The 14,355-nt window shown below is 38.3% G+C and overlaps 2 protein-coding genes across 5 annotated transcripts; one reads left to right on the top strand and one right to left on the bottom strand.

The window, feature by feature from the left end:
- Positions 1–673: 673 nt before the first annotated feature.
- Positions 674–6,721, bottom strand: LOC103701091 (Phosphoglycerate mutase family protein). The gene is made up of 6 exons (XM_008783051.6): positions 6,300–6,721; positions 5,939–6,019; positions 4,534–4,662; positions 2,799–2,861; positions 2,346–2,470; positions 674–1,333 (listed from the first exon to the last, which is right to left on the bottom strand). Exons 1-6 carry the CDS (start codon positions 6,393–6,395, stop codon positions 1,141–1,143), a joined length of 687 nt encoding a protein of 228 aa, XP_008781273.3. The 5' UTR covers positions 6,396–6,721; the 3' UTR covers positions 674–1,140.
- A 1-nt stretch (position 6,722) lies between these two features.
- LOC103701090 (SEC1 family transport protein SLY1-like) lies at positions 6,723–13,931 on the top strand. 4 transcript variants are annotated; one of them, XR_016398717.1, is made up of 3 exons: positions 6,763–7,047; positions 7,127–9,151; positions 13,826–13,931. XR_016398717.1 is itself a non-coding variant. In XM_008783050.6 (2 exons), exons 1-2 carry the CDS (start codon positions 7,017–7,019, stop codon positions 8,965–8,967), a joined length of 1,872 nt encoding a protein of 623 aa, XP_008781272.1. In that variant the 5' UTR covers positions 6,723–7,016; the 3' UTR covers positions 8,968–11,381. The 4 variants fall into 4 exon arrangements, 1 of the variants encoding a protein (XP_008781272.1); XR_005506695.3 differs by having other exon boundaries at positions 13,397–13,931; XR_005506694.3 differs by having other exon boundaries at positions 13,239–13,931.
- Positions 13,932–14,355: the final 424 nt, after the last annotated feature.

Genomic DNA, 14,355 nt, shown 5'->3' with positions numbered 1-14,355 from the left:
AATAATCTCTTTAAGATATAATGTAAGAGATTTGACTACGAATTTGCTTGAAAAGATATATTAGGGTAAAATTAAACCTTCGATATCGTTATTAGAATTGTTGAAAGATTAACACAGAGATACAAATGAAATATAATGTATAATTTAAGAACATAAGACAGAAAAATTCTCTGTTTAATCTAGGACTTATGGGCATATATGAACCAGTCATCTAGAAGCTTATGGGGATATCAAACTTGAAGAAACTTTGTTTGCTGGATGTTTATAATTATTTAATCCACCGTCGAGGGCAGGTGGAGAAGGGATTGAGGACCTCTTGGATGAAATGCTAGCCAGATCCAAGAGATAACATTCTAATATATCAGCTCGTTAGTTTAAATGCTGAGGTTCAATAAATTTACATACTTTTTTATAGGCTGCTGCAAATAATTCAATCTGAAAGCTTGACAATGGACAACTTTTATTTGCCATCATACAACCTGGATCACATCAAAGAAAAACGTGGCCTGTCCATCTTCAGTTGTAGACTACAGGTGCAATCACATAATTCAATTTTTCTTTTTTAAAAAATAATCATACTGGGTTCCTCCCTCTGCAAACCTAGGTTCCTTAGAGCAGTTGTGATCCTTCTTGATCCTGAACAGCTAGCTAGACATGCAAGAGATTTCAATGCTTGGGTTTGGTACATCTCAACAACATATATTAAGTGACTGAGGCAATACAAGTAGCAAAATGGCTCTTCATGGAGCCTCCATTGATCACCTTGACAAAGCACAACATTATAAAAAATAATAAAATATTTAACATTCCAACCCAATCAGACTGCTATCTTGGAAATGCAACCGATACTTCACAAGGTATCCAAAGCAGTATTGCCAATTCCCAGAGACCACCGTTGAGCAATGTGAGAAAGTATCAGTATTAAAAGTAGCAGTATTATTATTGGCCCTCAATATTATCCAACTGGTGAGGAAAAGAAGACCTTGATGAGTAACCTAATAAAATATATGCTTTTGAAGCCTCTTTAAAGATGCAAGATGCTCCAACCAACTTTATAGTTGGTATGAAGGTAGTCAAACGATGCCATGGATTAAAATTATTTTACTAAGAAATGCACTTCTCCATATTTAAGAATCAAAGTCATATGACACGGCGCAGCTCTCCAGTATTCAAGGCGAACTTTCGGTGTTGGGATAGGATTGAATGCACCATAACTCCTTTAATTCTTGACAAAATGCCCTCCGCACTGGATGATGCATGTTCCTTCACTGCATGGAGAACTGTTTGCAATATTTGAAGTGGATCACCATGGCTGACAACAAGAATTGTACATCTGCAAAAAAAAAAATCTGACGCTCGTTAAAAAAATGACCAAGTGTGTATACCAACCACAATAAGGAAGACAAACATGCTAAAGAAGAATGGGAAAGCGGCACTATAAACATTTTCGAACAACATGTATCCAGTTGTCACTTGATAGAGAAATGTCATTTGGAATATACCTAAGCAGTATTTTGGTTATGTTGGCAAATGTAAAGATCACTAGTCAGCATTAGATCTTCTAGCTAAGCATTCTGGTTATGTTGGCAAATGTAAATATCACTAGTCAGCATGAGATCTTCTAGCTAAGCAATCTTCCAAACAAAAATGGATGCGGCTTGTTAATTATGTTTCAATAACTTTGAGCCTTCTAATTACAGTTTATTCCATGTATAGCATGTTCAGTGTTGGTGTTGGCCAAGTATCAACTGTACAGGATAATCTGCTTAGAGAAAAAAGTTAAGTCACAATGACTTTGATACAGGGAAATCAGACAGAAAATCTGATAGAGTAAATAACCAGGGGGGTTTGCATTTTGTGTAGCACGGATGGTGAAGTTACGACGACTCGAGTCTGTGTCAATTATTCTGGCAATGTCTGTTAAGATATTCACAAACACCATATAGCTTATATCATATCCCGAGTCTGTCATGATGCAGATGTACAGAATTAAACCATCCAAGATACTCAGAAGCCTCAGGGCCATCATAGATAATGATGTGAACTGGACCAACAAGAAAGTTTCTTAACTTCATTCATATGACTTGCATCGGCGTCAAACTTAAATGTTGCAATTTCTTGTCTATTCGACAAGTTTCAATGTTATTCAGCTAACAGAAACATGCTAATTCAATACAATCTTAAAATATATTATGATATTTCTGGGTCTATTGAAATGCTCATGCCTAAATGTCTGATATTTAGTAAGAAAAGCTGTTGCTGTTAATCCATATGAATATGAACAATAAAGCATATCATGGAAATCCCGAAAGATATGCTGTTGAAGGCAAGGTAAACAAAAATACCCTTGAAACTCTGCCTCTATTGCTGCAACAGCAGTTGCAAGTCGAGAAGCAACGTCTGCAACACTTTCTCCACCTTCAGGTGGCACAAAGGGATCCTTTTCATCAATTGCCCATATCTCTGAATACTGCAAATTATTTTTTGTTAATAGTTATGGGAAAGCGAAGTGGTAAACAGAAATAGGAAGGTGGATAACACCTTTCTGCAAAACATGATGTAGAGAATATAGTTATTTAAAGGATTGGGCACATGTATAAACCTTGGAAGGTGTATGATTAATTGCATTTAGAATAGTTATATTATTTGAAGATGCCCCATCTTGTAGAGGAGCAAATGTTTTGATCAGGTAAGCACACGTTTATGAGGGAAGCATATTTCACGTTTACCTAGCATATGTTCAAACTTCAAACCCATAAATGAGAATATTTATCACCATAGTTTTACAAATAGCTCACCTTATCATGTGAAAAAAGCTCAAACAGTGCTCCAAAAAATCGTTCCCGAAGCTCTAGCATCACCTGTATGACAAGGTAACCAAACACATTATATTATTACATTCTAGGGATAATAGGGAAAACAATAACGACAACAATCAAACAAAATCAATAAAACATTTCCCTTATACAAAGGCAACAATGTGTTCCAGAAATGAATATATAGACTGCAGAAGCAAGTTGAACAATATTAATCAACCAAATCGAGAAAGTTAGGGGTAAAAATCATTTCTTGAGCTGGATATTTGTGTCCTTCTGGTGTCGACCATTTTTGCCTCTTAAATGAATGCAGTAATTGAGTTTATTAATATTCATGTCATATATTTCAGTCCATATATGCATCATCAATCTATAAAAAATAAAATGTGGATTAAAATGATATATAAAAGTTGAGGTACGTACATGTATGACTCAGAATTATCAATTTATCTATTCCTGTAACCGGTCTTTGGTTACATATCTTTCTTTCGCTAATATTAGCTGTCTTTTCTTAAATATTCTTGAATTATCATAGCATAGGATTCCTAAAGCAGAAATAAAATGTTGTTAGGGCATTTACAAGAAAATTTGAAAATGAACTATCCAAATTTCAAAGAGAGAGGCCTTCTAAAAAAAAGTGAATGAGAATATCAATTCATGTCATTTTATTTTTTCCTCCCTTCACCCAAAGAAGTGGATCCTTGAATTCCAAAAATGAATAGGACTTATATACAACTTAAACCAAAATTAATTAATCCCTAAAGTTTAACAAAAACTTATTATTAAAGCTCATCAGGGTAAAACTTCCAGAATAGGAGGATCATTCATGGAGATAATCGTCCGGTCCTTTCTGCCCTACTTGGAGCAAAACATAATGGAATAAAACTGCACTTTTAGGGAATGAATCATGAGGGTTAAAATGTGTTATATCTTGATGCATTGATGCATTATATACCGTAATAATTCTGATAGCACATTGTATTATATAAATTCAAGACTCTGAGTTAGAATGGTAGATGTTCTCACTCTACCACTGTATCTTCTTACTGCATTAAGAAACTTTGCAACAAAGAACAATTTAGGAATTTTATGATGCAGCCATTATGTTTACTTATTTGACAAGCTTGACAATTTTAGTTTGTTTTGCTTATGTCCAATTAATACATATAAGATTTTCTCACTTATATATCATTGTTATCTTTGTCATGGCCCTTGAAGGGAAAAGAAAAGAGACAAAAAAAACTGAGCTGCAAAAGAATTTAAGCAGATGCCTATGCACTAAACTACAGAAAATATGTAACTGAAAAGCAATAGGAAGAAAATAGAAAGTACATAAAATTGCTAATATAATGTTCTCCACAAACCTGGAACAAATGCATGGGAAGCAACTTTCTTTATACTACTATACAAATGGAATGCCTATGCATCTCCCTTGCTGTCTGACTCCAACCTGGGAAGCATACTCCTTTAACTCTTTCAATTTTACGCTCATTTTTTTCTTTATTTTCCAAATTTCCCCTTTTAAATGGTGCAGACTAGTAAATGCACTAATCTTTCTTCCTATGATGTCATCAATTGAGCCAACAGATGTGCTGATATTGAATAACTTTGCTCTGCACCTATGGCCCAAGTTCATGCCCAAGCTACATACGAATCTTGTATGAATGCCTTTTTCTTTTTTGGATAGAATTGCAAATTCTAGATATAATATGCTTACTTTACATTGAGCACTTTCAAATGAGATGCCTAGCACATTAGCGACTTCTTTGGCAGTCTGAGTTGTTCTTGAAAATGGAGAACAGCAAATTCGAACGGTTTCTAGCAGGATGTTCTTTTCCTCGAGTTCCTGCATAAACAAATCTGTTTTAGTAAAAGAGAATATCGAGTAAGTGTCACAAAAAGTAAGAGTGCATCTAGAATGTATGTATTATTTCTCTAGGAATTTGTCTATCTTTGTCTAATTGCATGTTATATTGCACACATTTAGCTAACATTATATGTCCTACTTAGTTTGGTTGAACCAATCTTTTTACTCATAGCTTTAAAATTTCCTACCATAGCTGCAGTTTGATATTGGAAGATGCAAAATCATCTGGTCAACAAGCTAGAACTATGCAAAGAAAATAAGAGCTAGTATGATAAAACAACTTTATCCCTTCCTAGTGCACACCACTGATATTTTCCTCTCCCTTTTTATGTGAAAAAAAGAGTAAAATTCATGTTACAAAGGGGAAAACAGAAGTTCACTAACATTGTCAAATTTCATCTTATGACCTTCAGCAAAAATTATTACTAAAGGCTGAGTGGCGTAAGGGTCGAAGGGAGCAATTTATGATCCTAGGGGTATCACCTATGGAGAATCACCAAGACCTGAACTTACAAGGCTTTCTCACGAGAAATCTAGAGAGAATGGGCAACTAGGAATGCATTGTGTGCTGCCCCCTATCTATGCTGTTGAGATGGTGAGACATTTCTTCATAGGAAACTCTCACAGATATGGTAAGTGCCAAAGAGGACTGCCTTCGCTGTCTAGAAGGCTTGCCTAGGCACACATATATTTTGAATCATGTTTGAACATGGAGAATGCGAACGACTTATATGTTAGTACTGGATGTTGTCAAGTTGATGCTTCCCATATGCTTACTACACCTTATTTTATAGGTTTTGTATTATTTGTTGAATTATAACTAGTTTTTACTTTCTTCTTATACTTATTAATTTTCATGGTCTATTAATTTTGTAGTACCTTTACTTCTGGGCTATTGCCTTGGAGCCTGCTTAGCACTTAACCACCAGGTGGTCTCCTGAACCACATGTTTGTCATTTATAGTCTTCTAAAACACTGATTTGGCGAGGCACATGTTTTCATCTCTGAATCCTTCTAATATTTATTTCATTATTTTGTTGGCAAAGCCATTCATCATCGAATAACATGCAATTGTGACAGCAATAGAAATATGATAATGTAGCCAGATGCCTCATGGTACTCTTTAGAAAAGTGGAAGCATTGTCGTAATTCAATCTCACAAACTATCAAAACCTTAGGCAGACTGTCAGAGAACCATCCATCATAACTCATAATTAGAAAGAAGCCTCATTAGATAAAGATTAAAGAATGATACCTTCAGAAGTAATTCTCCAGCCAGTCGCGCTTGATCAATACCCTCGGAAGCTAATCCATACTCTTCAAGTGTGCCATTTTCCTAGAACGGATAACACCGAACATGTAAATATAGAAAAGGACATTTCAAGGATTCATGGCCAATTTACATAAAAACATGTAATATTTCAAAGAGCTATATTTTGCAAGCTCCAATCTTTTGGCATTAAAAATGTCTTTTTCTAAAGAGTATCAGGATTACCAGAAAACGCAACCCTAAAATACATTTCATCAATAAAATTAGAAGAACCAAAAGATTTCTTCTTTCTAATTCCAGAAAACAACAAGACTGATTTGAATGAGAGAGAGCGAGAGAAACGAACCATGGAAGAAACAACAAGGCCTTTCTCGTTGGGAATACTCTTCCCGTGCCTCAGAACCCAATAGCTGTTGCGAAGAAAAGGCGATCCCTCAGCCATCTACGAAAAAACTTCGACAAGAGAAGAAGAAGAAGCGAGAGAAAAATCGGAGCTTTTCCGCTCGCTAGCCGAGACGAATGATTCCAGTTTAACGCGCCTCTCCCTCCCCGCCTCTTAAAAACCGACTCACTTGGATGCACATGTACGCCCCTCGCGAAACAAAAGAAGAGGAGTGCATCAGTAAAAATGGAAGTATATATATCAAGTTCCATGGCAAAGGGAAGGAAAAAATCCTTGCTCGGACGGGTAAATTGTAGCCTTCCCTTGCCCGACAGCATGCGGACGGCGATACCTATAATAGTAGTGTAACTTCAAAAAATAGGGGTACTCATATAAGGTCGGCGCCTCTTATTTCTAGGATTGCCGACTCTTCAGCCAAATTTGAGACGAAAGGATTCCAGCCTTTTTTCTCACGTGCTGCTCACGTGCGATAAGGTCGGTCGAGGTCGCCAATGGTTTCATCTTACTCCTCTCTCCTTCCATCACTTCTCCCCCCTTTCGATTTCCAGATCCCAAGCCAAAGCCAAAGCCAAACCCTAACCCTAGAATTCTCCCTCTCGGCGAAGGATCTTACAAAACTGTAACCTAGAAGGAAGAAGACCCTCGGGAATTGTCCCATCCATGGCGCTCAATCTCCGGCAGAAGCAAATGAGTAAGTCCGCTCCTCCCTCCGATCTCGATATCTTCTTCCCTCTGCTTCATCCCCCAATTCTGATCCATTTTTCTCCCAGGCCTCATCGTCCGCATGCTGAATTTGAACCAGCCGCCGAACCCCGGCGGCGGGATCTCCACTGCCGCCGGCTCCGAGGAGGTCTACAAGATCCTCATTATGGACGCCTTCTGCCGTGGCATCCTCTCCCCCCTGATTCATGTCAATGACCTCCGGAAGCACGGCATCACCCTCTTCTTCCCCATCGACAAGAACCGCCAGACCGTCCCCGACGTCCCCGCCATCTACTTCGTCCGCCCTACGCCGGAGAACATCGACCGTATGGCCGCCGACGCCGCCCGCGGCCTCTACGAGTCCTTCCACCTCAACTTCTCCTCCTCCCTCCCTCGCCCCCTTCTCGAGACGCTCGCCTCCAAGACCCTCGAGAAGGACGCCGTGCACCGGATCTCCAAGATCTACGACCAGTACCTCGAGTTCGTCACCCTGGAGGACTCCCTCTTCTCGCTGGCACAGCCCAAGACCTACGTCCAGATCAACGACCCCTCCGCAGGGGATCGCGAGATCGAGGAGATCGTGGAGAAGATCGTCAGTGGCTTGTTCTGTGTCCTCGCCACCCTCGGGGTTGTGCCGGTAATCCGGTGTGCCCGCGGTGGCCCGGCGGAGATGGTTGCTTCAGCTCTGGACTCCCGCATCCGTGACCATTTGGTGATAAAAAACAATCTTTTCTCAGAAAGTGGTGGTCTTGCGAGCTCCTTCCAGCGCCCGATCCTCTGCATATTTGATCGGAATTTTGAGCTCGCAGTTGGGATCCAGCATGACTGGAGCTACCGGCCTCTCGTCCATGACGTGCTCGGAATGAAGCTGAACAGAGTGACCATGCCTGCAGAGAAGGCTGCTGCTAAATCTTATGAATTGGATGACTCCGATTCGTTCTGGTTTTCCAACAGTTGGTCTCCATTTCAGAAGGTTGCTGAAGAAATCGAGATCCAACTGAGCAAGTACAAGCAGGACATTGATGAGGTGAACAAGCGGACTGGAGGGAAGGATGGGGTTGAGTTTGATGGTACTGATCTGATTGGGAACACGAAGCATCTGATGAATGCTGTGAACTCACTCCCGGAGCTCACTGAGCGGAAGAAGATGATTGACAAGCATACCAACATTGCCACCGTGCTGCTGGGTGAGATCAAGGAGAGGTCTTTGGATGGTTACTGCAATCTTGAGAATGACATGTTGACCAAAGGAAGTGTAGATAAGAGTCAATTGCTTAGTCTTCTTAAGGGGAAGGGCACAAAGGTGGATAAGCTTCGGCTTTCGATAACATACCTTCTCTCTTTGGAGACCACACCACAATCTGAGGTAGAAGCGATAGAAGCAGCATTGAGGGAGTCCGAGGTGGATACTTGTGCCTTTCAGTATGTGAAGAAGATAAAGTCTTTGAATGCATCATTGGCAGCTTCAGCAAGCTCAGCAAGCAGGAGCAACATTGTGGATTGGGCTGAAAAGCTTTATGGGCAGTCCATTAGTGCGGTGACTGCAGGTATGAAAAATCTTTTATCAGGTGGAAGGCAACTGGCATTAACAAGGACAGTGGAAGCATTAATGGAAGGGAAGCCAAACCCAGAGGTGGATTCTTACCTGGTGTTTGATCCACGAGCCCCTAGATCAGGATCTGGGTCACAATTGAGGGGACCGTTCAAAGAAGCAATTGTATTTATGATAGGTGGTGGAAATTATGTTGAATATAGGAGCTTGATGGAGCTAGCACAACGTTCACAGCCTGTCAAGCATGTCCTATATGGTACTACAGAGGTCCTTAATGGGGAGGAGTTTGTTGAGCAGCTCATAGAGTTGGGGCAGAAGATGGGTCTAGGAAGCAGTGGAGTGGGTACATCCCAATAAGGGGTGTAAGTTTTGCATCATGTGCTGTTTGTGGTTGAGAGTTGTGGCAGATAATTGGTACTCAGACTTAAGAAGCTAATAGAGAGCTTTCTTTATCTAGAATAGCCAAATTTTCTGGCAATCTTAGATAAAGCGATAAGATGCTGACATTCTTTGTGACAGGAAACTTGCCGTCTGTACTCAAGTGAGTCGTATGTCTGCCACCATATGCTTTTCTTTTCTGTTTTACTTTCATTTTTTTATTGAAAAAAAAGAGCCTAGTTTGATGCTGTTTGTATGTTAAATTCTGAATCCGCTGACCTAAAGCAATTAGTTGTAACCTATTCTATTATCAAGTTTAGGATGAGCCTTGCTTTTGTGATGATGTGCTTTTAACTTTTGGTGATTAAGGGCAAGCATTTGCATATAAGAAGCGTGAAGGTACTCTTCCCAAAGAGAACACATTTTTGGTGCATGCATCTCTATCTGTATTGTATGACTGTGTGTGTACCATGTAAGGATGCATTTGCACTTGTTTTTGATTCCTTGTATCTCTGTTTTACAATTGATGGCATAATGATAGGCTTTTAGTGCTGCCATTTTATTATTGAATGTTTATGAAACTTCAGTAGATTTTTAAACAATTTTATGACCATCATATTATTATCTATTTGGGAAGTGAAGAGAGCACATGGGCATATGATTATTGTGAAAGGAGATGGTGATGTTGAAATATATATTTGATAAAACTAGGGAAGCAATCAGTTCTTTTGAAAGGTTGAATATGTGTTTTTATAGGACCAGTTCAGGACAATCTTTTTTTGATGGCCTGACTTGGTTTCTCGTCGGTCATAGAAGTTCTGAAAGGGTTCCTAGATCAAATTTGGATAACCAAAAGAAAAGAAAAACAAAGAAGAGCTGGATTGAGCTTGCAAGAAGGGGGTTTTGGTGAGAGTTTACATTTTCATGGACTAGATGTTTGATTATGTAAAGATGGCATCTCAAGTGTATGGAAAATGGTATGTTTTTTGTGCTTGTGTTTTGGCTTTTGACATCTTTGATGGAATTCTTTTTTCTAGCTAATGTAGTTGGAAACTTATGTCCAATAATACGTGAACAATGGTCTTTATCCGTCTAGTCAAATAGATAGATTAAGTTTCTTAACAGCTAATACTCTGGTTATCTCAGTGCGTGACATATTCCTAGATGAACCAAGTTATAGGTTTATCTTGGATGAGATGAAAGGCCTCAAAAGTTTAGAAGAACCAAAATATGCTAAGATTTTGGTGAATATATAATGACTGAGATATTGGCCAATATATTAAAATTAGGAGAAACTACAGTCTTTTAGACATTAATTTTAATCTTTTGTACAAAAAAAACCCATTTAAGATAGTAAAATAAAGAGTAAAAATTGCAGCTCATACATTGATTTTATATCAGCCGATGTTTTGGAGTATGTTGGTTTAGATTGGCTGATATACTGAGGTTATCAGTGAGGCTGTGGTTGGTTTCAATGAGTTTTGGAACTAAACTAGATTAAAATTGACTGATTGTTCCAAAATCAAGTGTTGATGGTTAATTTTGGCTTGATTCTACTTACGGTTTGGTTTCCGTTGAAGCTTGAAACACTGACTGGTAAACCTTTCAGCTAAGATGAAAACAATGCATATAGCTATTATGGGATTGCCTTTTCAACTCATGCATACCCTTTATCTTATTTTACTTATGTTGCTAAGAAAAAACATCCAATAGCCTTTGTTTTGCAAAACAAATTACATTGGAGACCTTTTTGATGACATGTTCTTCATATGATTTAAAAGACAGTAGGTTAATGGATCTGCTTGACTTACATGCATAAGCAGAATTTAAATTTGAGAAGAAAACCAAGGGTTGGAGGCAGCATACTAGGTGTCCTTCAATGTAATGTTCATGTACAATTTTAATGTTGATGAGAATACTGAAAAGCTGAATGTTGAACAAGTTTGAAATGAGTCCTTAGAGTTCAGGGATTTATGTTTTTGATGATACAACAACACCTATCTAAAGGTTATCATAAAAAGAGGAGTTAGTAGATGCCTAGTTGAAGCAACTCATGTATTGACTGCAAAATAAGTGGCCAAGGTGTTGGTTCGATGGTTGAGCTAAGATAATGCTCAAGATGCACAAGCATTAATAAGAAGTCACAGTCACTGGGAAATATCAATGTAATAGATGGAATAGAGGAAATGAAGGTTTGGTGCTAGTGACAGCACTCATCAGTTGTGGAGCTAAGATGAAACTTGAAGGAGCTTCCGGAGCATCATCCTTAACCATACATTGATTTGATGTGAGCAATTGTTGAAAGAGCGACAAACCTCTGCCTAAATTCTCAGATGAAAATGTGGATAGCTAAGTGCACCATCGAAACAGTGCTGTTAATAATGTAGATAAAGGGGGAAAGATGGGAGAAACAAGCTGCAGACAGGTTGAACTTTATGTTAGTGTCTGGAAATAAAGTAGGATATTTGCATACACTAGCTTACAGGTGGACTGCTTGGTGTGTACCATGTGTAAAGGTGAAGCCATGGGAGATGATTATAGGAATCTTAAGGAGTATGTGGATAGGCGATTAGTCATTACTATGGATAATATATTGTTGAAATTACACTTCAGGTCGCAAGAATATCAAGACCGTGAAGGAAGTATGAAGACATCTAAGGTGCTAGAAACTGATGCTGGTAAAGAGGAAGTGGTGACTTCATAATGTTTTCCAATCTCAATGCAACAAAGAAAAAGGCGTTTGGTTTCATGCCATGGCATTTAATGGTTTGATGAATGAATAAATGAGTAATCATGCATGACTTGTAGACAATCTTTTGGATATGTGTGCCAGCTCAATGTAAGGTTGCAAAGTATTGAATCAAGGAAGCAATACTTTAAGAGCAACCTTAATGTCTGGTCAAGCATCTTGACTTGGAACAATGATCAAATAAAAAAAAAATACACTACTTGTAGGCCGTAGAATGCTGTGTTCCACCACCTATGCAAATAGAGGTTAATTGACAGGATCTTGAAATTAAAAGGCTGAATTGAAAATTGTACAGGCAAAGGGAATAAATTTTGTGGAATAGGAGTCTGCAATGGTCTAGGGAGAGGGGACAACTAAGAGGTCTGCAGACTGCAGTTTGTCTTTAAGATGCAAAGCAAAAACAAAACTGAAATATGATCGGTGAGTCAGAGAAGCATACAACAAACTTAAGAAAATAAAACCATGATGGTGTAAACCTAGACCCTAAAAGGAGAATTTTTGAGAACCAAAGAATTTGCTGCTACATAAATGACTGTCCCAAAGTGTTTTCCTCCAGGTACAAGTAAAGGATTGAAGAAAAGAGGTCGAGTGACAACATTCAGTGAGCTGGAAGTGAAAGAGACCAAATAGAATCTGGTGTCATTTAGTTTGGTCCAGCAAAGTTAATTTGCAAAGGCTCAGAGAGATGAATAGAGGAATGAATAAAAATGCAACAGCCCATCGAGGTACAATTCTAAGAAAAGGGAAGCTAAAGGGGACCAAATATGTCACCTAGAGGACTTAACAGAGCTGAAAAATTAAACCGAAGCTGGGGTTCAAGAGATGCTCTAGACCTTGTAACACAGGCTTGATAGGTAAGTCTATTTGAATCTGTTCAGAGAAAAAGAACTTCAGAGATGAAATAAGAGGTAGATACAAATTGTAAGATTCTACCAACAAAATGGAATCTCATTGGTGATGGTGAAGTGTTGGAAGAATAGTTCCTGAGCACTGTTCACTTGCTGAAACAAATTGCCTGAACTTGATTGTTAGGAGATTGCTTTGCTGTTAGAACCTTTAGGAAAAAAAAGCCATCATTGGAGCAAGCAACATTTGTTAATGTTCCAGCAGTGCACGATGGATGATGTGGTATTAGAAGCTTATTTATAGAACTTGTTAGATAGAAATCTCTTTCTGCTAGATGTTTGTGATCATCTCCTCCTTGTGAAAACAATGAGGCAGTTAGTACCGATCCAGATTAAGAAGTTTTATGTTCCACTAGTGTCCAAATTGGTTGTGTGCTGCATTCTCATATATATTTGTTTCTTTCTAGATGGTGTAATTGGTTTTCTTTTTTATGTCCTAACAACTGTCGCTTTAAATAAGAAATTATGAATCCCCAGGATATATTCCAGTACTGTATTTTTTTTTTTCTAGTATGCAATTTGTTTTAGGGATAAGAGTAATCATATGGCACATGAAAAATGTAATTCTCAACAACCTGTAATTACTACTTTCACAGGTCTGTTTGATGATAATTGATAATGGATTACAACGTAGACAGACCATGTAGTGAATCACTTGTCTGTCTAGTTTCAGATGAATTCCCAGCATCCATGATATAAATGTGAGATGAAATGTAGATTTTGTAATTCGGTACCTCTATTCCACATTCGGCAGATTTGTCTAAAGATAGGGTTTGAGGATGGATTGACAATGCAGCATTCCCATTGAAATGTTGTAAGATGGAAGCCTTTATATGACACAGTGGAGCTAGTGCATCTTTGACATTCAGATGTAAAATTTTATGGACTCGGTTCACGATGGATCAACAGTAGGCTGGTTTCCTACTTGGCAGATGGATGGTAGTTCAAAGCATATGTGAACTACTATCTTGCTAGTTCGAAAATGCTTGTGCAGCACAGTTAGATTATTGCTATTTGGCAATGGAATATTGAAATTGGTTTCTTGTAAAACACCTTTATTACTTGTAAAACACCTTTGTTTCGTGCTTCAAGATTAATTGCAATTGTAGTTGAAACGTTCTTTGCTTCTGTTTCATTTCTCATCCTTGTACTCTTTCTGATTCTGCTTTATGATTTATTGCAGTTGCCATCTCTGAAACGTTCTTTTTTGTGCTGTCATCAGTTAAAACTGTTAGATAAATTCCAGGGCCAAGAAATGATTGTACGATATTGGTTGTTTGACAACAAAATCACAAGATCGGCGCCATTAATTCTGTCAAATTAAACATAATCATGCCTTGTTCCTAACTCGAGAACACCAAAATCATAGGTGGCTTCAATCTTCTGCAAGTTGCAACGTGGCCAAAGCCACCTTCCAAAACATGCCTTCGAAAATGTAATTCCTCAGTAACTGAGGCAACAACCTAGATATATCCGTGTCAGGGACATGATTGACCATTGTATCTTCTCAAAATACAGACCCTCTCACATTGTCAGATTTATCATATGGCCTGTTCCATTGATTCCATGAATCAACCTTACCCCCTCTCATTGTCAGATTTATCATGTGGCCTGGTCCATTGATTCTTTGAATCAACATTAGAGCTGAAAACAGATTGGATATTAATATATTTATATCTGTATTTATATTTTTCAGCAGATATGAATTCAGAT

This window comes from Phoenix dactylifera, chromosome 16 (genome assembly GCF_051530095.1).
Source record: "Phoenix dactylifera cultivar Ajwa chromosome 16, Ajwa_hap1_PhDact_Kaust_v1.1, whole genome shotgun sequence".
NCBI lineage: Eukaryota > Viridiplantae > Streptophyta > Magnoliopsida > Arecales > Arecaceae > Phoenix > Phoenix dactylifera.
Note: the sequence above shows the minus strand (reverse complement) of the source record. Positions and strands in the feature narration are given on the sequence as shown.